Source organism: Amblyomma mixtum, chromosome 10 (genome assembly GCF_055824585.1).
Source record: "Amblyomma mixtum isolate Tamu chromosome 10, ASM5582458v1, whole genome shotgun sequence".
Lineage (NCBI taxonomy): Eukaryota > Metazoa > Arthropoda > Arachnida > Ixodida > Ixodidae > Amblyomma > Amblyomma mixtum.
In genome coordinates, this window is record NC_143021.1 from 160,312,758 (window position 1) to 160,336,636 (window position 23,879).

Genomic DNA, 23,879 nt, shown 5'->3' on the forward strand with positions numbered 1-23,879 from the left:
GCGTACGAAGTCCTCAATTAAAGCAGACACAATAAATCACATTCATAGGATTTCGATCTTGAAGCTCCTTCTGTTTTCGCTAAGCATTGCTTTGTACTTTGAGAAGCTTCTTTCGACGTCATATGTAGTGGCGCGAACTTAAAACATGAGGTCATACGGGATGTGGTCGTATCGTCTCCGCATAGAAGGTCTCTGATTTGAGAAACTGTTTATAGAATCTATTTTTTTCCTACCATTTGTTGCCTCTTCGTAAAGCAGTAGCGCCCTTTCCTTCCAGCCCCCGAAGTGCTGCTTTTACCTCTTCGTCTGCCTTCCGTGATTCATCTATTCAGAGCCCAGCCTTTTCCCACTTTGTCATCCTTTCCTTCAATGTTGAGAAGTTTAGCATGCCAGCGATTTTTAAACGCCGGCTAAATTCTCTGTATTTCATCAAAGAGTCTCTCTCTTTCTGGCCGATATAGTGTTTCCCGCATGACAAGGGAGTCTTATACACAACACCTTCATCGCACGTGCATAGGGCTTCTGGTGCCTAGTAGCGCATCTGCGCGCTTTGTTGTTGTTGGTTTTTCCCAGTTTGCACAACGTTGCAAGTTTTTTTCGGCACCGAGAACACGACGGTCGCATTCGCTCGTTGACCAATTCTTTTCAAATTGTGGGAAATCTTGTGAAGATAAAGCAATACAACAAGGTTTTTTCGTTCACGAAGAACCGGGTTGGGGTGACATTGATTTTCTGGTCAATGGTCAATCGAGGCTGACTAATGCCGGGTACCCCTCCCATGTTCAAGTTTCTGTTGCCGAAAAACTTGTTAAGAGAATGAAACCAGAAAATCAATGTCACCCAAACCCAGTTCCTCGTGAACGAAAAAGCCTTGTTGTATTGCCTTATCTTCACAAGATTTCCCACAATTTGAAAAGAATTGGTCAACGAGCGAATGCGACCGTCGTGTTCTCGGCGCCGAAAAAAGTTGCAACCTTGTGCAAACTGGGAAAAACAACAACAACAAAGCGCGAGGATGCGCAACTAGGCATCAGAAGCCCTACGTCACGTGCGATGAAGGTGTTGTGTATAAGATTTCCTTGTCGCGCGGTAAACATTATATCGGCCAGACGGGGAGACGTCTGAACGAGCGCCTAATGGAACACGCTCGCAACGTCAGAAACGGGCAAGGCGGATCGATGGTTGACCACATTCTCGCATGCAAGTCAAAAACCTGTAAGCCTTTCTTTGATAAAAGTCTGGTAATAGGAAAAAGCAGAGAAAGGGTAACGCACGAAATCATTGAAGCCGAAAAGCTAAATAGGTCAGGATGCTCGTGTGTAAGCACACCTTCCATTCTCCTTTCAGATAAAGAGCTCGTTTTTCTAAGTAATCGATACTGTTCGCACATGTGACTACTGTTGTCTGGCGTATAAATGTGATGCTTCAGGAGAATGAAATTTGTTAAAAGTTAGCGCTCGTGGTGTTCGTCTCTCGTCTCTTGTGTCCTTGTCTTTTGCTGCGCTACAGTGTATTGAAAGGGAAAGTCCTCTTTGGTGCAAACGGGGAGGGTTTAAGTCGAGAAGAGGGAAAAGAATTTATAATCTAGCTTTCTCTGCTATTATTAAGCCTTTTGCTACCGAACAACTACCAACGTACGCAAAAAAATCGTAAAATACATTTTCACCGAAAGTGTAGTTGCGCTGAGTGTCCATGGAGAACCTCACACTGTACTGCGATTCCTTGATTAGAAACCATGGGAAAAATATAGAAAAAAATATAAACACTCTCAATTTAGGTCACTTGCAAACATAAATACCCCAGAAAGCAGCAGATCTGACAGCCGTCGCCGTAGCTCACTTGGTAGAACACCGAACGCGTAATTCGGAGGTCGGGGGTTCGGTTCCCACCGGCGACATGTGGTTGTTTTTGCTTCGGCTTTTCTAATCGGGTGTTTTTAAGCGATAACATATTCAGTAATATTCTTCATTCTTCAACACCACAAAATAAATAAATATAAATAAAAATATGCCCCTGTGTGTCTTGGTTTCTGTGGCCGTTGGCTGCCCTAACACACACACATATATATATATATATATATATATATACATATATATATATATATATATATATATATATATATATATATATATATATATAGCGAAGTATACGCTTCGTTAAAGGAAACATATTTATTCGAATCGACGTTTCGGTCGGCAGACCTATCTTCTTCAGGCTTGATTTTACATTGTTAATGCATCCCCTTTTATAGGGGTGGGCACAGAACAGGTAAGTGGGAAACACAAAGCACATAGCAGAAAAATACGCATAACAAATTATTAGAGGCAGTGCGACCCACACACAATTGCGAGGAAGAGGTGCTCAGTAAGAAAATACAACGTCCAGATGCGGCCTCTGCTTTGTTAAGCACCACAGGCTTGCTTATTGACAGGCGTGTCCAGCTCGGAGGTACTCGACAGGTGCGTGGCCGTTCAACAACTTTCGTAGAAAAATGCGAAAACTTGTTCCTTCTCCTGGCCGCGAGGGCAAGAAAAAAATAAAAAATAAAAAATCTGACCCTCCAACAGAGAGAGCAGAAAACAGAAAAAAAGAACAAAACGAGAAAATGAAAAGAGCAAGGAAACCTCGGGAAAAAAACAGAGAAATAGGTAAAAGAAAACCTTTGAAGGGGCTGCGAAACACTGCTTGGGGGGATACCGCGTACACTTAAGGTGGATTCTTTATGTCACACAGATGCTGACTCAAAAAGAATTACAGGAATCGATGCACAGGAACGGGAGTTATTCAATGAAGAAATTTCAAAATACAAGCAAGCAAAACGCTGCCCTTGACTCGATTTTGGCGGGGCTTCCCACTCCTATTTCGCTCTCCCAATGAGGGCACTTGGCGCAACCAATCAAAACAGCCTGCCAAAGCACGTCGCCGAAGTTTGCACTCTATGGTTGCCTGCTCTCTTTAACTCGTTTCGCTGAGACTGGCAGCGTCGTCTCCATGGTTACGGCTTCGTTTCCTTTTTTACAACACACACGTGGACGCCCAGCTGACCGAGCGTTTCTTCATCGTCACGTCACCAGTGCAGAAGGGACCACTGAACATTGGCCTTTCCCAATTTATCTGAGCTCGAGCGCGAAATAATGCGACGGAGTGACGATCTGCGCGTTATTCCCTATGGGGATATGCCGAGAGACGACGACGAGACCGGCGCAAGCCAGGCATCGAGCTCTCCGCGCGGCGTTGACGTCGCCGATCGTCCAACCACGCCGCCGCCGCCCGAAGATCTTCTATAAGCTAACGATGTGCACTGGTAAATGAGAAACGAATGGCTTTTTTCTTTGTGTCCTTTCTTGGGACCGAAATGAACGCTTGTGGAATGCAGTGGCTCGATGAGATCGATTCCGATAAGCCGTTCTCAATAGGTGCGTGCCCCGCGAACTTGTACGCGGACGGACGGAGGTCCTTGGAAAATTGATGTGCTGTGGCCATCCTCATACTCCAAAATGTTCCGATTGAGCCACTGTGATAACATACGTTCATTTTTAACCCAGAAATAGAACATGTGTGGAGAAAAACACTACACTGTGAACATCAAGAAAATGCTACCGCATCCAGGTGTACATGCGGCCACTGTCACGCTATGCCAACGGCAGCGGAGCGGCTGTGCTGCCGAGACATCGTGCAGTGCGTAGCCCGGTTGTACGGCTGCATCTGCGAGGATGAGTACTTCTTCATTCTGTGTTTGGACACAGAGGTGCTCAGAGTCGCTTATGGCGACCTTATTGAGAGGGGCCAGGAGCCAGAAATGGATATCCACAAGTAGGTATTTCCTGTACCACCGTATTCCACATTTTCTTTTGTAATGAGGCCTCGTAACAGAGAAAGTACGACGGTACCGCATTTGCTTGAAAAACGAGTACTGTGAACCAGAAGCAGACTGAACAGGTTTTCACCACATTTGGTGGGGCTTGATCACAGGCCGAAATTCGCCTTACCTTTATAACGGCTAGCTGTTGCTTCGACATACAACGTCAGTTACCCATCACTGGCTGGTCAGGGCGAGCAGCAAGCTGGACAGTACACATGCAAATGTTGGCAGCTTCTGCAACTTCCTAGGCCTGCTATTTGTGCATGCCAACGCAGACAGTATTTCATTGGTTTCACTGATGCAGTATATTCATTTATAATCATTTCATGCATATATGTACAAATCACCACCATTACTGTACAACGAATGTTTTACTGCAGCCACATCAGTAACAAATTGCATCCCTTCTGGAATAAAACTTTCAAGATTTAATATTTTTGTAGGGAACATCCCTGAGAGCACTGAAGAGAATTCAACCCTCCCGGTTAATTAAGTGTATGATTTTTGTCCACGGTTACATTTGTATGTCATCATTGTAAAGTGTTTCTAGAATGCAAGCTGTACTTATTTTCACTCAATTGTCTAAAAAATCATTATGTAAAAAATTCAGCCATTTTAGGGCTCTTGAAAACGCATGTTCCAGAGCCACACCAGCATCTATGCAAAATGTAATGCCGAGCATCTTGAAAACTGTCTTCCGCACATTCATATTGCATGCCTGGCTTCAAGTGGCTGTGCGTGCCTTATTGCAACAAAATATAACCTCCAGCCATTTGCGGCACATTATGTCGCAGCAGTGACTAAAGCCGATGCAAAACAGATTACGTACACATTTGTGCATGCTGTAACTGAAATGTCTAGAACAAAACTCCGACATATTTTATGAGCATTCTTCAACAGCTATGGAGATAATTTATAGTGGCACACTTTTGTCAATAGACTGGATGCTAGATATTTTAGTCAAACTACTATGCACTAGATCTGATTAAATGCAGAGATCACAATATGACACATGTCTTCACTCTTTTCATTCCAGATGGTATCGTTACGTGGCATATCGTCAATTCACGCCATGGATATGGGGGCGGCTTGGAACTGGCCACCGAGAAGACATCCCTTCGTGTGCTGTGTCCATGATAAGAAAAATATTCCCGTCAGAATCTTACGCAGGCTTCAAATATCTTGAACTGTGAAGGGCTAAAATAAAAAAATTGTCAATTTCCATAAAATCTGGAGTAATGATCAAGCATCTTATAGTTGTATTGTGAATAACCTGCACCCCAGCATTATTACATGCGGCAGTGTAAGCCACGAAGCAATTGGTGTTCCAGACAGACAGAACATAAAGGAAAACATAGATGTGTAACCTTTTGCTTTTGTTCAGGGCCCATCATTTTTGGGTTAACACTTTTCTGATTAATGAGACCAATTACAAGTCCCCTGCTTTTTTGCGGAATGAGAAGCCAGTCTCTCTCCCACCAGCCATGTACACTGTCCATTTCCACTTCTTGTGCCCATGGCACTTCGGGAAACAATTTCGGTGTTTCAAGGCCTGGCCATAAAAAAAATTCTGACAGGAAGTTGAAAGTTCTTCCTGTATAGCATTACTTTCTTTTTTATCATGTCAAACTGTTCAATGTCAACAGCTTACCAGAGGAAAAGAGAGGTTTGTTTTCCTTACTAATCCAGGTACAACACCTACTTCTTGCTGCAGAGCCTACTGAAGCTAAAAACATCTGATTCAAGGCAGCAGTCAAACTATTAGTTGCAATGGCGACGGCTAAGAATGACTTGATCAGGGTGGATGTTTGGGCGAGTTGGTTGCTCATGATGAAAAACTGTAGCGCTCGAGACGAGGACACAACGAAGACGACAACACATGCGCTAAACACATGCGATTGACTTGGCACAAGTCAATCGGCTTATTTTTACAAGAGAAACTAAACCTGTTAACAATGGAGGATCCGTACCTTATAAAGAATTCGGAAGAAGTTATAGGCTTCCTTAATACACAACCTGACAAGGGCTTTCAAGCCTTCTCAATCGATATTAAAGATTTTTACTATTCACTACCCCACGCAGGCTTGCTTAAGTGCGTCGAAAATAGCATAGACGATTTAGAAGTAATAGTTTTCCAGAACGCTACAGGAGTGTCTGTACAGAATTTTTCAGGCCTTTTAGCTTTTTATCTCCAGTCCACCTTTATCAGCTGGCAGGGAAAACCCTACCTGCAAAAACAGGGGGTTTGTATTGGCTCGTGCTTAGCACCGGTTTTGAGCAACTTGTACCTAGCAAGTGTTGACAGGATCATCAATGATTGCCTAATTGGTTCCAAAGTGACCAGAGTTTCTAGATATTTGGACGATTTTCTCATCCTCGTCGACAGTAGCTCAGATGACCTAAACAAAGTATCATCTGATGTAACAGAAGTTTTTAATGAATGCCTCGACCCACTTCAGCTGACCTGTGAATATCCTGAAAACAAAGAAATTCGCTTCCTTGATATTAAACTCGTATGTGATCAAGAACACACTTGCTGGAGCTATGCCCCTCGTGCCAACAAATCCTTGCTTGCTCACAATTCGGCGTACTCTAAGTTGATAAAAAGAGGCATTGTCAACACGTGCTTCAAAAAGGCTCTGGAGAAGTCATGTGGGCACCAGGTGAACAGTAGTTTTCAGGAACAGGTAAAACGGTTACAAGAGGCTGGATATCCTAAAGCAATTTTGGTGTCAGTGGCTGAGGGAATGATTCGTAACAAAAATTCCAAATGTCAAACTCTACCTGAGAAATGTAGGAAAACAGCAGTAATTCCGTACATGCACAGGATTTCCCATAATCTAACAAAGATAGGTCAACGAGTAGGCGTTCAGGTAGTGTTTTCGGCCCCAGATAAACTGGCAAAACTATGTAAGATGAAAAATCCGTACTCTGTGAAACATCAAAGTTGTACAAAGAATCAGAGCAAGAAATTTTTTCACTGCGCAGAAGGTGTTGTGTATTCCTTGCCACTGTCATGTGGTAAGGTGTACGTAGGCCAAACCGGGAGGTGCCTAAACGAGAGGCTACGGGAGCACAATAGGAATATAGAAAATAAAAAAGGTAATCTTTCAGAACACTGTGAGGAATGTAAACCAGATGCATGCATGCCGAAGTTCGATGAATGCCAGGTGATTAACAAAAGCAAGAAACAGCTAACACGGCAGATTGTTGAAGCAAGACGAATAAAAACTTAGAAGTGTGTAAGCATCCCATCTGTATATTTATCAAAGAAGGAGATGATTTTTCTTGATGACTTGTATAAAATGTGATAAGTGACTTGCGGTGCGATAGGCTCGTGGGAAGATATTTTAATGCTTGCGCAGTAAAAAAAAAGCGCATGTTTTGTCGTCTTCGTTGTGTCCTCGTCTCGAGCGCTACAGTTTTTTATTAAGAATGACTCCCGCATGTTAAGGCTAGCCGAGCACATGGCTGAAGTGCAGCCGGTTCATACTGCTAAGGGAGCACAGGTAAAACAGACAATAAGTTATTGGTGTGGAGCGACTACATAGAAGCCTGCCAGCATGCCGAATCCCAGAGCAACACATGCTGCAAGATCAGGCATCTGGCAGGAGTATGTCCCTCAACCAAGGCCACTGACAGAGATGAACAACACTGCAAGAAAGCAGAATAAACAAAAACAGACGAAGCAACCCATCAATAACGTTATGAATAGTGTTACGTAGTGGTGACGGAAACCCGAAAAACAGCGAAAAGGGCTTCAAAAAAGAAGCTGCTTATTGGGCAGACCTGCACCCACAAAAAACTGAATTACTTGGCGCCAGCATACCAACAAGCGTGCTCGGCGGCTGTCAAACAGAATGCCCGCTGCTCTCGGTTGCACTCAATTCAAAAGCGGACTTTCGAGAAACAGGGTGCAAAGTAACCACAACAGTCTGAAACAACATAAGATTGGCTTCATCTGGGTGCGATCAATCTAAATAAATCTGGTCACGTCTTACATCACGAACAGCGCGATAACTGCGCGTGCTGGCAGCTTACAAGAACAAACAAACAATGATTGGAAAGCTTAGCGGCACTCCCTCCCTCGTAAAGAAGCATCGATGTGGTGCTTTACAACTAAAATAAATGTGGGCAAAAATAAACACTGAGAGTGCAAAAAGCAATCATTGAAAATGCAAGCACAGTCTCCATTAGCATGCATAATAGGGCATTATGCGCACAACATGTACAATTTCTGGCCGCGCATGGCGCCGCTAAGTTGTTGTTGCTCAGTAGGGGGCTACTTTACAGTCAAGCTCTCCAAGTCAATGACCTTGTACGGGATGAAGTAGGGGCACAAAAGCTTTGAACTCAGCCTGTGGTGGCGAATGGGCATCTCTACGCATGCACGGTCACCCGGCTTATATTTCGCATGGCATTGGCGTAGATGGTAGTGTTGGGCGTTGGTGCGCTGTTTGTCTTTAATGTGCAAGCTGGCCAGTCATCGTACTTCTTCTGCGCTTTGTAGGCAGGCAGCGATGCCGACCTTGTCTTCTTTGACAACATGTGGCAGCATGGCATCGGGCGTGGTCATGACCTCCCTGCCATGGACGAGCTTAAAAGGCGCCATCTGGGTGGTCTCTCGCACTGCAGTGTTGTAAATGAACACGATGTAAGGCAGGATGATGTGCCAAGTCTTGTGCTCAGCATCGACATACATGGCAAGCATGTCAGCGATGGTTTTGTTCCGATGTTCCATAAGTTCGTTGGTCTGCGGATGGTATGCAAGTGTCCTGCAGTGGCTTGTTTGACAGTAGCGCAGGATGGCATGTGTCAGCTCCGCCGTGAATGCTGTTTCTCTGTCCGTAATGAGCACTTTGGGGGCACTGTGTCAGAGAAGCATATATTCCAAGCAAAATTTGGCGTTCTCTGGCGCTGTTCCCTTCAGCAAGGCGTTTGCCTCGGCGTAGTGGGTCAGCTAGTCTGTTGCTACAATGCTCCACTTTGTTGACTTCGAGAAAAGGCCAAGCAGGTTCATGCTGATCTGTTGGAACGGTCTTGACAGAGGTTCAATAAGGTTCAGGAATCCTGCTGGTCGGGAGGGAGGAGCCTTGCATCGCTGATAATCTCGGTACGTTTCCATATAACGTGCAACAGCGGCCTATAGCTGGCGCCAGTAATGCTCGTCTTGAATGCTGAGGACGGCGTCAGAAAACCCGAGGTGTCCAGCTGTTGGCTCGTCGTGTAAAGTGGGTAGAATTTCTTCACAAAGTTCTCCAGGTACAACAAGGAGGTAAGCTGCTTTGTTCAGTGCACAGGGTAGCCAACCGAAATCCTTTCTGGTGAATATCCCTGCCTTTCCCTCCCTCTATCTCTCTATCTCCTCATGAGGACAGCATTCTGTACACAAAACAACGACAGTCCTTGCTTGAATGAGGTTGGGGGTGAAGAAACCTTGCCTTCCAAGTACTCTATGAGGCGTTGGAGACTAGGATTTGAGCGCTGCTGCTGTGCAAAAGAGCTGGAGCTGATAGGTCTTAGGAATTCATCGATGCAGTCTTTTTGTGGCACATCTATGGCGTCTGCGTCGGAATGCTTGCGGCCAGATTTGTACACTACAGTTATGTCGAGTTCTTGAAGGTGCAGGCTCCAACGAGCAAGGCGGCTGGAGGGATCTTTCAAATAGGCTAGCCAGCACAGAGCATGTTGATCGCTCACAACCTTGAATGGTCGTCCGTACAGGTAGGGACGAAATTGCGACGTGGCCCAAATAATGGCGAGACACATTCTTTCTTGGTGGTCGAATAGTTGGCCATGGCTTTCAACAATGAACGGCTAGCGTACACGATAACTGTCTTGTCTACCATTTTTCTGAACGAGGACCGCTCCTAAGCCCACACCGCTTGCATCGGTATGAATTTCGGTTTCGGCGTCTTCATCAAAGTGCCCGAGCACAGGAGGGGACTGTAAGCGGCGCTTCAGCTCTTTGAAAGCTTCCACTTACGGCATTTCCCATTTAAAAGGCATGTCAGCCTTGGTAAGTTCGGTCAAAGGTTCAGCGATGCGCGAAAACTTCTTGATGAATCGCCGGTAATAAGACCACAATCCAAGAAATCTGCATACAGCTTTCTTGTCATTAGGCGGTGCAAACTCTGCGATCGCAGCAGTGTTCTGAGGGTCTGCGCGAACTCCATCCTTGCTTACGACGTGACCAAGGAACAGTAGCTCCTCGTAGAAGTGGCACTTCTCTGGTTTCAGTGATAGACCTGAAGACTTGATTGTTTCCAGCCTTCTGAGGTGGTTCTTCAAAGCTAGAGGAGAAGACAACAGCGTCATCTAAATAGACTAGACAAATTTGCCACTTCAAGCCTGCGAGCACGGCATCCATTACTTGCAGGAATGTCGCTGGGGCAGAGCAGAGGCCGAATGGCATCACCTTGAACCCGAAGAGTCCGTCTGGTGTGATCAAAGCACTCTTCTCGCAATCTCTTTAGTCGACTTCAATTTGCCAGTAGCCGCTCTTCAGGTCCATCGATGAGAAGTACTTAGCGTTGCACAGCCGGTCCAATGTATCGTCGATGCGGGGGAAGGGGGAGACATCCTTCTTCGTAATGCTGTTCAGGCGGCGGTAATCGACGCACAAGCGAAGGGTGCCGTCTTTCTTTTTCGCTAGGATGACTGGTGCTGTCCAGGGGCTCCTCGATGGCTGGATGACCTCGGCACGAAGCATTTCCTCAACTTGCTTGCGGATAGCTTGGCGTTCTAGCGGCGATACACGGTAGGGGCTCTGTCGCAGTGGTCGGGCGTGTTCGTCTTTGACAATGCGGTGCTTGGCAAGCCGGGTTCGTCCCACATTTGATGCTGATGAGAAGCAATCGCTGTACGTTTGAATACTGCGTATTTGGTCTTGTCTGTTCCGTGGTAATGCTGGGTTGATATCAAATGTGGGTTGTTGGCCTCGGTCAGATGGTTCTACTGGTTGGTCGGGGAGGGAAAATGTGTCTCTGATGTGTGATGTGTAAATTCCAGTATTCCTTGGTGAAGTTAGTTAGCAGCACCTGGGCTTGGCCATTTCGGATTTTTGGGTCCCCCTTGCGACGCCTGGTCCTAGATCCAGGAGTAACGCCATCGGCATTTTTGATGACTCCAGTATCTATGCAGGCGACGACACTCGATCGGGGCGGCACGCTCAATGCTTCGTCCAGAACGTTTAAGGCAACGTGATGAGTCGCGTTCGTCGCAGCAGGTATGGTTTTGTCCATGGAAAGCTTGATCGACTGGGATCGAAGGTCGATGATCGGCCGATGTTCGTTCAGGAAGTCCATTCCCAAAATCACGTCTTGCGAGCATTGCTGTAGTACCAGGAAGGTTGTAGCGTAGGTTCGTCCATTTACTGTAACTCTCGCTGTGCAGCATCCTGACGGCGTAATAAGGTTACCACCGTCGGTGCGGATCAGGGGGCCATCCCAAGTTGTTGTTACTTTCCTTAGTTAGACAGCGAGTGGCGCTCATGACGGAATAGTCAGCTCCCGTGTCGACCAAGGCAGTAACCGCGCGACCGTCGACCGTAACTTGTTTGCGTTTTCGTATTGCACGTTGTCTTCGGTGTACGTTCTCGGCTTCATCGAGTAGTGAGGCTGCGGTGGGCGTACTCCGACGTTACTTCTCTGGGCGGTGGTAAAAGCTTCAAGTCTGGCCGCGTTGTCGTCGGTGCTATCGTCGTAGCTGAGGCATGGTTTTGCGTTTTCGTTGATGGAGGATCTTTGTTCTTGCACTCAGAAGCAACCTCATCTCCAGACGCTGCTTTATACAGTTTTACCTTCGGGGGCTGGGGGAGCATCCACGCACGGCGTAACCTCGGCTAGGAGATACAAAGCGCGGTGACGAGGCGACGGGGAAAGTGATAGGGGGCTCGGCGATGAGCATTCTTCTCGACGCAAAAACTCCGATTTCGGCTGGTCGCTGGCCAGGTCGGGGTCGTGGGGCGTCGTAAGAGAACCCTCGGATGGTCATTCTCCTGTATGGGCAGTGCCGGAGAATGTGACCGGCTTCACCACAGTGGAAGCATAGTGGGCGGCGCTGGTCAGGAGTTCTCCACTTGTCGCATTTCCTCGGCTGTGTGCGAAGCTCATGGGTCGGGCGGGTTGGGGCGAGAGGTTGGCGGTCCAGCGCAGCTGGCTGAGGGCGATACGCGTTTGGGTACCTTCATCGAGGCGCAGGATGGCGCACTGCTGCGGTGTAAGTCATGGCTGGGGGCTCCAGAGGCTGCGTGGTGGTCGGCGTCAGACCCAAGGCCTGTTGAGCTTCGCCCCGGATGACGTCAGTGAGCGATGTAAGCTGCGGCTGCGTTCCCGTTGGCAGCAATCATCGGAGCTCTTCTCGCACAACTTGGCGTATAACCTCCCGCAGGTCCTCGCTGTTAGCAGTGTCCGGGCAGCTTGCTGATAAAATGCGCTGCTGGCGGTCATACTGGCGGGCTCTGGCATCAAGGGTTTTTTCCATGGTGGATGCCTCTTCTACGAATTCCACGACGGTTTTGGGTGGGTTGCTGACGAGGCCGGCAAAGAGTTGCTCTTTAACTCCTCACATAAGCAGCTTTACCTTTTCTTTTTCTTTCATGTTTGCGTCGGCACGCCGGAAGAGACTCTTCATATCATCAGTGTACACTGCAACGGTCTCGTTTGGGTGCTGTACGCGAGACTGTAGCAGCTGCTGGGCTCTCTCCTTTCGCACGACGTTTGTGAAAGTCTTCAGAAGAAGGCTGGCTTCCTCATAGTCAAACCAGATTCTTGCTGGTCCGTCCAAGGCAAAGAAGACGCACCTTAATTTCATACCATCGTCCCATTGGTTAAAGATAGTCACGCGGTCGAACTGTTCCAGCCATTCTTCGGTGTCGGCCCCAGCCGAAGCGTCAAAGGTTGGTGGCACCCTGGGCTGCAGCAGAATGATTGGAGTGGACGTCTGGGGCAAGCTCATGGTGGACGTTGCTGTTTGCTTCCGCTTCCGGGTAAGCTCGGGGAGAGTCCCGAACTCAGGTGTGTCCCCTAGCAGACGTCGACTTACGAGGTGGACTGGAGTCAGGTCCTCCGGTGAATGACTCAAAGGACTGGCGTCACAACTTGCAGGGGGTGCTGGTAGATGGAAGGCAACCCAGCACCTCCACCAGATGTGACGTAGTGACGGCAGTCCAACGGTCAGGAAGACAGCAACAAAACTTTCAAACGAAGCTGTTTGGGCTGACTTGCGCCCGCAAAAGAAGTGAATCACTCGGCAGCGGCGTAAGCAAAAAACGTACTCGTCAGTCGTCTAACTACGAATGCCCGCCAATCATGGCATCGCTTAATTTAAAGCCGGCAAGGAAACTTCGAGATAACAGGTCAAGATCATCTATAGTAATCTGGAAAACGTTGCAGCTCTTCATGGCTGTGATCAATCGAGATTAGTCCGGTCGCTTCTCCCGTCACAAACAAAAATGATAACACCCTTTTTCTGCGTGCTTGAGCGCGAACGAACGGACACTACAATGATATGTGGCAATATGACACCGCGGTTTAAAAACTAAAGAACCATTTTGAATTGAAGAACATGATCTTTCAGTGACGTGTTCAGTCAAGTGAAATAAGAAGAAACCGAAACCACCAATCGGTTTCATGTACCTGTACAAGAACTGGCTGCTATATAAGAATTTGGCACTGTGTAGAAAGACTTCCCCTGCCAAATCATAAAAGGAACCCCATAGCTAGCGATATTAAGCAGAATCTCACTTCAAGAGCAAGACATCAGGCTTGACTGCTTACTAAGCAAGGGACGCAGCCTTGAGAATGTTGAAAGACAAGCTGCCGATATAAACAAAATAGCGACAGTGCCAGTCATCAAGTTAGTCCTAAAGAAGACGCAGCACAATCGCCAGCAGAAAAAGAAAGAGAACGCACAAATCAAGACATGCTCATGCTACGGAGGAGAGTGGCCACATGCTGGAGGCAAAAAGAAATGATTGACTTGGGGATCCACCTTCCACAACTGCAACAAGAAAAATCATTTTGCTTGAATGTGCAGATCTCGGACAGAAACTCGAGTGTGAGGACCTCCTGAAGAACTATACTGTATAAAGTGCAAGTCCAAGATTCCCACTCCAGTAGTAGATATCAACAGTGAAAACAGAATTTTGACTTTTACATGGAAATGAAATCGATGTTATCAGGGACTGTCTGAGCACCCCCCTGAAAGAAACAAGCATACGCCTTGTGCCGTATGGAGAGAATCCAGCCCTTCCGGTGTTAGCAATGTTCACAGCTAAGATGAAAGCCTGAGAGAAGGGCGTCGAGACAAACGTCTATGCCATCAAAGGGGAGCACACATCACTACTGAGCTATAAAGCAGTGAGCGATCTAGGTCTCATACAAATCCTAAATGGGGTTACGAGCAATACCAATATAAACCGTGCAAAAAAATTTCCGAACCTCTTCTGAGGGATTGGGAAAATTTCCAAGTAAAGCTTCAAATCAAGGAAGGCATCAGACCACTAGTTTTCCCACAGAGAAGAATCCCTTTCAAATTGTGGAAGGAAGCGAAGAAAAAGCTCCAAACAATATAACTCGACATAATTGAGGTAGCAGCGGGACCGACACCATGGGTTTCTCCAATAAGGGTTGCCCCAAAATGAAGTGATCCAAGTGCAGTTAAGACGTGCGTGGATATGTGGGAGGCAGATGTTGCCACCAGACGAGAAAGACACCTCATGCAGATTTATTTATTTACTTATTTACAAAATACTGCAGCCCGAGGGCCAAGCAGAGTGGGCAATTTAACAACAGCCAAAGATCACACCAAACTTCAAAGAAGAAAGAAAGAAAACAGACAAACACTACAAAACACCTGAATGATCAACAAAGATGGTGGAAGACGTCGTCCGTATCTTCAATGGAGCAAAGTTTTTCTCGAAGCTGCACATGAATGAGGGTTACCAACAGCTAGAGCTTGACACGACACAACAGATAACCACATTTTCCATGCACTGCAGATTGAGAAGATGCAAGAGACTTCAGTTTGGAGTAAACGCAGTAGCAGAAATCTTCCAAGACAATTGACAATTTCATCCCGATTCATCCCCACACTTGACTCAGACTCTCAAACCACTTCGCGCACTTACTCGAGAAAAGAACACATTTAAATGGACAAGACGACGCGTTCTATAACGCTAACGAAGAATTGGTTGCCTGCCACTTCCTTGACTACTATTATGAAAGCAAAGAAACCTGCCTCATCACAGATGCAGGACCAGCAGGGATAGGCGCAGTGCTGTCACAAGAAAGGAATGCAGAAAAGCCATACATCATCGCATACTATAGTAGAGCATTGACTCCTACAGAGAGGCACTATCCTCAAACCGATAAGGAAGCGCTGGCGATAGTACCAGCAGTAAAACATTTCAAAGTGTGCCTGGCTGGAGGAAGCTTTGTAATTGAGACTGACCACAAGCCGCTCGTCTCCATCCTTCATAACCTGAGTTTAGAACTGTCGGCCAGATTACAGTGTCTAAACCTATGACTCCAACAGTATGACTGCAAAGTCAGACACATATCAGGAAAAAAGAACCCAGCAGACTATCTTTCAAGACTTGGAAAAGATGCCAGCCTGGAAAACATATAAAGCCAACCGAGAATATTTATTTATTTATTTTTGATACCCTCAGGGTACAAAGTACATTTCAGAGGGGAACGGCAGTTGATAACAAGAAAAATAAACAAAGCACAATTCATACAAAACTATAGAACAACTGAGGCAGGATAAAAGGAAGTGAGCAAAATTAACACGGAACAGATTAATAAAATAGTTTAAGAACAATACTAGTACGTGGAGAACACAACACTACAATAAAATACAAAAGCGATCATTATGTAATCAGAATGGTAAGTATTCTTCTAAATTGAGTTGAATCAGTGACACAATGCTCTGTGTGTCAGTATGTCAGCAGTACCCAAAACCATGACAATGCCTACGAGGATTATTCACTGATGCAACAGCTAAAGAGGGTCATGCAGAAAGAAAACGAGGAGACATCGGACAAAATGTGGCAAAGACTGCTTTGAAGCATTGTCCTGATTTGTGAAGAACTTACCATCACCGACAATAATGAAACTTCATGCCTGGGAAATAGAAATTGTGCACAGAGGACACTTGGGAACCGTAAAAACAAAGCAGCTCATTGGAGAAAAGAATCAGTTTCTTGGACTGGACAAGAAAGTAGAAGCTGCCATAGCAAACCCCTGTGCACGCCAGAGCACTAACACAGCAGAGAGACCACCGCCGCTGAACATGACGGACCTCCCGACAGTGCCCTCGCAGGCATTAGCAGCAGACTATGCAGGTCTCTTTCCAGATGGAACGTACGTCTTGGTTATGGTACAGGAATATTCCAGATTTCCTGCGGTTGCCGTTCATGGTGTGCCAATAAAGATCGACACTGAAAATGGCCTACCATTTTTCACCTCAGTGTTCACAAACTTTATGGCAGCCAATAGAATCAAGCACCACAGAGTAACTCCCCTATGGTCTCGAGCCAGTGGAGAAATGAGATATTCGCCAAACACATCAAGAAGGTAGCAAGGTCAGCCATTGCAGAGGGAAGAGAATGGGGAACAGGTACGGGTGTACTCGCAATTACGCAGCAACACTACAGGCTCTCGGCCGCTTGACGCATAGCGAGGTGCGGCCAGCCACGTCGCGCCGCCGACAATGGACGAGCGTGTCCTGGGGGACTGGGGGAGTTTACAGTCGCGACCGCTGTTTTCGGTGAGGGCGCCACTGTTCGGGGACAAGTCGCCCGGTTTCCCGGGAGTGGACTCCCAAAGCGCTTCTTGCTTCGTCGTTTCCAAGCGCGTTTGCCTCACGATCCTCGTGTCTGCAGTGCTTTCTTTGGATTTTCTGATGTGCGCGTTTCTGGTGTGCCCGTGAATGAGCACGTTTGCCTCGCGTCTGCAGTGCTAGATTTGGACTTTCGTGCGCGCGCGAATGAGTGTTTGCCTCGCGTCTGCCGTGCATGCTTTGGGCTTTTTGTGCACGTGTGTGTGGAGGTCAGTGACGTGTATGGGGCATGATGCCGCGCATTTGCTGTGTGCCACTGTGTGTTAAAAGCTCCAGACAGCACCCAACTGTGAGATATCACGAGTTTCCCTCCGTACTAAAGCGTCGAGAAGCGTGGCCGAAAATCGCTCGCCAAGGACTGTCAGGGAAAGGAAGCAAGTGGGTGCCAAACGACAGGTCTCCAGTATGTTCCTTGCATTTTACAGAGAATGACTACAAAAAGGAATGTCAAGGAAGGTTCTTCGTCTGTGAATGGTTCCTTCCTTTTTTGTATGACAGTGCAATAAAAGTATCAAGCTGCTGGTTGAAGTACTTTCTGGTTTTCTTGGCTGCTGTTTCAGTTGTAAAGTCCCACAACTTCAGCTATACTGATTGTTTTTCTTTTTATAAATTACAAAATCTTTATATATATATATATATAAAAGAGCCAATAGCCGACGTGATGGACGTGACAAGCAGAAATCTAATGCGTGCGCCCGTCTCATTCGCCGTCTACTTGTGGTCGCGAGAAGTGAATAAAATTCAGGGGAACACTTTGACGATCTAAAGTGCGCACAGGCAAAAGCCTCTAACCGCCTCTGTCGCTGCCGTCTGCTTGGCAACTGTTGAAGATCGTTTGGCGACTCGAACGCTTCCGTTTAGCATCGCAAACGCGTTTCGTAGAGGGCGACATTGTAGCGTGCGAGGGCGGCATCCTTCCTCGACCAACGTTCAGGGAGCAACTGAGAGAGCTCTAGGAGGTACGACCATTGCGCAATCTTGTGACGTCATTGCACATGCGCCGTTGTTATACCACCTGAGGACTGCGCATGGGGGCACTGCGCAGTGTGCGCGTTTACTGGGTATCATTAACTAATTATCATTACTCTTCGTACATCAACTACTACACCATTAACTACAATTACTGACTTTTCAAGTAACCATTCTTACTGTCATACTGACGATTGACAGGTGATGCGGACGCACGGACACTCTGGCAAGTCATGAGCCATAAAAGGCTTTCACCTTAAAAGTAGATCGAAAGCTTCAGGCGCATTAACGCAACGTCCTGAGGTACAGCCGCTCGCCCGGTCATGCATCGTATAGGCGGCCGTTATGGACAGCGTTCAGGCATACACTAGAAGGGGGATTCCCACCTGCTGCGGTGATTGTGACATAATCGGCACTTTCAAACTACTTAAAAATGCAGTCTTTAATGAGCAACTACAAAGCGCACTGTTTACGCCCTCAAACAGTGAGCAACGGGCATACAGACACAGCTGTCACGGCGTTTCCCTGCGAGCAGTTGTCCTCGAGCAGCGGCGCCGCGGCGAGCGCACGGAGAACTTGGCCCAAGACGCAGTTTCTCTGTGACGTGACGGGCCGTACCTCACTTTGCATCAAGCGGCCGTGACAGGCTATAACTCAGTTGTCCCCACTACAGCTTCTATATGGATGAAAAATCAGAACCAAACTTCCTCCCACTACCCGTGAAGAGAACGACAAACTTCTGCGATGGAGAGACAAGATCACGAAAGTAAACATGAAGACGTATGCAGACAAGAGGCATCCCGCCACCCCACATTCTGTTCAAAAGGGAGACTTCGTTCTCATGAGACGTCAAGCCACAATGACACATAAGCCACTGTGTGAACCAGACCGCTATATGGTGACACAAGTGCAAGGGTCTGCCATGGCGGCATAAAGACAAGGCAGGAAATTCATAAGGAACTCTCCGTTTTTCAAGGAGATAACCTGGTGAACCTCACAGAACTGAAGATGACCCATACGAGTTGGCCAGCTCAGCTGATCCCATAGAAAGGGAAGACCGACAGCAAGCCACACGGTGAGGCATATGACAACAGAAAGTCACTCAGCTGCAGCCAAAGTGAGAACCATCCCCTCACCAGCACCTGTATACCTAATGCTGGACAGAGTTGACGAAGACGATGATGTGCAATGCACAGCAAGAGAGTGCGTTGCAGTTTAACACCAGGCGTGATTGGCTGCGGTGATAGCATAGTGCTCTATTGCAGTGGCGAGCGAATCTGATCTGTTCGCGTTGAAGCGGGCTCGAATTACAGTCACAGCAATATTTCTTTTCTTAACTCACGATGGCATAGCCTTGGTATCAGCACAAACAAAATCTGCCAAGATTCCCGGACAGTGTTTGTGAGCTTATGACTGCTTTCACACTAAAATGGTGCAGTTCCTCAGTAGGCGACGAGTGCACAATTTGGTGCAGGCATACCAGCCTTTTACGTGAAGGTCTTCCATTTGGGTCAGAGGGACAGCCAGCACTGCCCAGGAACAGTAGTAGTGCCATGGTTGGGAAGGCCAAGGCTGTGAGTGTGGATTTACAACTGTGGCACCACAACACACAAAGGCTACCTCAAAAGCTAGTTGAGCCAGCGCTGCTCGTTGAGGGAGCAGGATCCAGTACCGAAAGTGTGGCACTCATTGCAAACCGTGACCGGCGTGCAGCAATGAGCTCCTGCTTTGTGCGCCGTGGCATGTGAAGCTCGCTCATTGGAGGGTTGTGGCTGCTGCTCCTGCTGCTCTCACTCCGTGGCTGTCTGAAAGAAGGGCAGGAAATGCAGCGGTCGACAACCTCTGCCATCAGTGCTGGAGCATATCCTGCAAAAGAAAACAGTGTTATGTAATGTTCATCTAAACTTTATGTACACACCATAAGTTGTTGCAGTCTTGACTGGGCACACAACTTCTTCCCCTTTTCTGGCCCTCAGTTGCTTCCTTTTCCACCTTTGCTCCCCATCCTTGGTGACTGCTTGAGCACGGCCAGTGTTCTCGTTGTGATGAAGGATGGCCAGCTGAGTCCTAATCATGAAGCAAAATATGTAGGGGGCAGGTACAAAAGCATAGTTACGCTTATTCTGCAGTATAAGTAAGCAAAGCAGCCACATGTGAAGGATGTACCTTGCACGCATGATGTCAGTCGAAAATGCCACGGACTTCGGGGCAAACTTAATTAACACGCTGTGGAAGGACTCAAGGTTGTATGTCTGTCCAGATGCCGAAAGTTTCTCTATGACTCGGAGAAGAAGCCTTTCAGATGCAAGGGCAACAAGTCGAGCATAAGCTCGTGTGCCTGAAAATTTTCAGTTTTCAGTGGATGCAACTACAGGCACAAAACATGACTGTACCTGGTGAGAGCCATTTTCCGTTAGGTATGCTGTCATGTAGGCACTTTGGGTAAGGGTCACCATGCCCAGAATGCGCATTAGCAACATGGTTCAGCATGCCTAGAAAAAACACATTCACGAATAAACAGGGATGCAATTCTGTGCTTGCAACAACCAATGCACTAAGTCAGATGGCAGTTGTCAAGGAAAGTATATTCAAGTAGACAGCTAGCTTTCACAACAAGTCACCTTGGAAGGATGTCAGAAGTGACATAGGTGTGAAGGGTTGCATCCCTTGCAACACATGCTACCCAATATCAAAAACCTCAGTTGCGCTAATTTCTTATTATAAATTCTTATTATAAACATCAGATATAGGCTAAGAGAAAAGCCAAACTTAATCAGAGAAAACAACCTGAATCTGGCAGAACACTCCCTTTTCAAGTTCAGTATCATTTTTTTCAGTTCGCACGTCTAATTAGCATGGCAAACCAGAATGCCTCTGAAAATTTCACGAGGCTTGTATTGCTATAATCTTGAATTAACAAGTGCAGAACTGTCACTGACTGTGGTTCACAAATGAAAACTTCCAGGCTCTTAAAATTGGCTTACGGCAAAGGACTCATTTTGCAAGCTTACTCTTCCATATAGCCACCAGCAGTTTTCCATCCCCTCCACTGACAGCAGCACACCAATATAGGTGGTCGACTATCGGTTGGACCCAGGGAAGAAGGTCACCGCAGCCCGCCTTCTTGCTTGCCGCAACCAGCCTTTTCTTTATCGCTGCAATTGAGATGGTGGTTAGGGCGAACTTTGTTATTTTTTCTCAAAGAAGTATGGTTTCGTCAATTCGTTTATTAGGGAGTGATTATGTAACTGTAGCAAATAAACACTTTGTTTTTAACCTTTTCTGTTTAAATTCGTAGGAAGATTGCCAATATGCCCGCAGAATTGGCAGCAATGGTGGGGGCACAAAACAGTGGTGTGTGATGATGCAATCTCTAGACTATGAGTTTGCATTGTAGCAACGTCACAGCTTCTTGAGGTTCAATTGCTATTGAGAATCTCGCAGGTTCTCCAATCAAAAGCATTTAAAAGTGCCTGCATGACAGGGGTATTAGCTGCTGTAACAAGTAAAATTGTGGCCACACCTAAATGCCATACAAGATAAGCAAAGAGACAGCTGGCATGCTTGTGGTTCCTGGTCGTGTTATCAGAAAAATGTGTACATTTTACATGTTTAGATACTAACGATTCTTCAGAGGAAGGTTCATTCTCATTCTCAAAATGCAAATATCATAGGCATAAAATGCTGTCAATGCATTACATCGATCACTTACTCTTTGCAACATGCCACGTATCAAACTTGTGGTCGACACTTGGTTCGTGCACTTGCATGTGCTTCTTGACACCTGGGTGGCGGTCAGTTGTCAGTGATGCAACAGCCACATCTTGGGACCTCAGCTCTTCCAAGCCTTTCACAAGCCCGTACTTTTCCATAGCATTCCCTACTCTGAAAATGTGATGTGATGCATCTCAGAATTATACAACCAGTACAAAAGTGGCAGCTCACTGCCACATCCAAACAGGCCAGACAGAAAGGTGACACCCACCTCTCCCAGCTGCACTTGGAAAAAATGGATGACTTCGCTGGAAGCTGTGTCCATGAAGCTGTAGGTCAAGTATTTGGCCGAGAAACCTGGCGGGTCACATCGTCGATCACCAGTCAAGTGAAGTGGCCCTTCTAGCGCCTCCAGCACATTATGCTGTTCAGCTTTCCACATCTGGACAATGAAATTGTACAGCATGAGCTTGAAAGGAATGCAGAAATGCCTCACATGCAGCCTCTGGGATACCACGTTGAAGTATGGAATGCATTGTTGTCCCTCCATATTTTTCGACCTCTGTCACAATCTATTGCTTCCAGAGCAGGAGAAAACTTGTTTACCAAATGAAGTGAAATTAATTCTGATTTGGTTTGATTTGATTATGCTACATTAATGCAACATGTTCTGTACTGAATGCTGAAGGAAAAGATAAGGTCGAGAAAAATGTGCCCGCACCATACAATTATGCACGCAAGTATCAGGCAATACAGAGCAACTTTCAGACGCAGTAGCACTTGCTACATACGTGTGTGATAGCTCGCTGCAAGATGAATGCCTGATACATATAGTATAGGCGGCTGGACGGCACACAGATGCCCGCTTGTTTCAGTAGCCGCAGCACCTTTTCTGGGCTAGCTACAGAAAAACATATGGCGGCAGACAGCAGTGCATTTCCCGCTGCCTTTTTGTTGAGCATGGGCTGGCTCATCCAAGTAATTCTGTGCTGCTCCATGCATACTGCTGTCACATGAAGTGCAGAGCCAGTCACTCTTGTCGGCACTTTACAAGGTGCTTGGCACTGTCTGCACACTTCAAACAACTGCATCAGGTTTTCCTCAAAGATGATGAATTTTCTCTGGGAGTGGGCTGGTGCAGTTGGAGACTCAGAACCTCTGCAAAAATATAAGTAACATCCTGCTTAATAAATAACCAAGAACAGTCGCAATTACCATTACAGCAAAAATTGAGAATACTGTTCAGAGATAATCACTGCAGTGATGGGTTCAGGCTAAGGTGAAATTAAAAACACTCACAAAAATGACTCATCACGTGACGGCTCATAGGTATCATCAGCAGGAACTTTCAGTGGCGATGGCTCAACTGCTGACAGTGACGATGAATCTGGATGATTCACTGGTGTTGAGCACCTTACGATGGAACCTTCTGCACCAAGCTCCAATGATGCGTTGAAGAAATCCTCAGATGTGCCATCTGCTTGGCACTGCGTGGTGCCTGCTTCAGGAAGCAACCCAGGCTCTGTCTGTGTCCATTCATCTTTCATCGCTTTGATCAGGAAGCTGGCCTGTACACCTGAGAGAAAAGTGAGGCATTTGCATTAACACTCCGAGCAAGTTGTCAAGGTCATGACAAAACAAACAATGATCAAATGAGCTATGCACATGCACTGCGTCACTCTACTGCCTGACTTCTCAATCAGAATTAAACTCCTATAAGTGGCGATGAAGTAATTCTTGAAACCAAAAAGTTACCTATGGACTTCTTTTCAACCGTAGCAGTATCATGTGTCTGTGTGGAAGCAGTGGCCAGCCTGCAGTAGTCGTGGTCTACTCTGGGACAATTTGTTGACAGCTGCAAGGAAACGTTTGGGTGAAAATAAAACACTTGTGCATCAACATACAACTTGCCCACTTAGAAAATGTTTTCACGTACTTTCTCTCCAGTATTCACAGTAGGGCCTGATAACTCAAGCTGAACTGGTGAAGAAACACCAATTTCCATACGTGCACCAATTCCAAGATAAAATGAAGTCGGTTGTGTCGGCATCTGTGTAAAAAGCAAATTTTTTTAGCACAATTGTTTTTTCGTTCCAACCTGCACACATAAAGTTGAAAATCTCACATTAAAGCTTGATGTAGATGATATCTGTGGTGCAAAAACATCAGTGAGGTCAGCTTCTTCAGGCTCGGTTAGATGCCCCTGAAATATGCAGTGATGAACTCCTTCAGCTCATACATTAGGTAATATCACTTCACCAGCAGCTTTGGTAATCTATTATCAGCACAGCACAGCTTGAGCTACAGCATGTGCCTACACGCCGAGGTCGCACCCTGCCACACTACCTGTTGCAAAAAAACCACTGCGAACATGTGAAGAAAGACGCCTATGAAAAATGAATTGCTTTATTATAGCTATATATCGACTCAAGTGGACTTCAGACTAGTTTATGCCCTTATGATTGTGTTCACACTTTGAAGCCACGAC

The 23,879-nt window shown here is 46.5% G+C and overlaps 2 protein-coding genes across 2 annotated transcripts; both read right to left on the reverse strand.

The window, feature by feature from the left end:
- Nucleotides 1-17,729: 17,729 nt before the first annotated feature.
- Nucleotides 17,730-19,967, reverse strand: LOC149327523 (uncharacterized). The gene is made up of 3 exons (XM_089562929.1): nt 19,844-19,967; nt 19,596-19,744; nt 17,730-19,543 (listed from the first exon to the last, which is right to left on the reverse strand). The coding sequence occupies exons 1-3, from the start codon at nt 19,852-19,854 to the stop codon at nt 19,299-19,301; spliced, it is 405 nt and encodes a 134-aa protein (XP_089419055.1). The 5' UTR covers nt 19,855-19,967; the 3' UTR covers nt 17,730-19,298.
- A 2,715-nt stretch (nt 19,968-22,682) lies between these two features.
- LOC149327524 (uncharacterized) lies at nt 22,683-23,578 on the reverse strand. The gene is made up of 4 exons (XM_089562755.1): nt 23,517-23,578; nt 23,328-23,441; nt 23,147-23,246; nt 22,683-22,967 (listed from the first exon to the last, which is right to left on the reverse strand). Exons 2-4 carry the CDS (start codon nt 23,439-23,441, stop codon nt 22,687-22,689), a joined length of 495 nt encoding a protein of 164 aa, XP_089418881.1. The 5' UTR covers nt 23,517-23,578; the 3' UTR covers nt 22,683-22,686.
- Between the last annotated feature and the right edge of the window lie 301 nt (nt 23,579-23,879).

Bases quoted from the DNA above. Each gene is read 5' to 3' on its own strand.
- LOC149327524 (XM_089562755.1), bottom strand. From the start codon at position 23,441: ATGCCGACACAACCGACTTCATTTTATCTTGGAATTGGTGCACGTATG. The intron at 23,247-23,327 runs GTACGTGAAAAC...GTTTCCTTGCAG, and splicing joins CTGTGAATACTGGAGAGAAA to CTGTCAACAAATTGTCCCAG. The intron at 22,968-23,146 runs GTAACTTTTTGG...CTTTTCTCTCAG, and splicing joins GGTTGAAAAGAAGTCCATAG to GTGTACAGGCCAGCTTCCTG.
- LOC149327523 (XM_089562929.1), bottom strand. The intron at 19,544-19,595 runs GTGTGTACATAA...TTTCTTTTGCAG, and splicing joins CAAGACTGCAACAACTTATG to GATATGCTCCAGCACTGATG.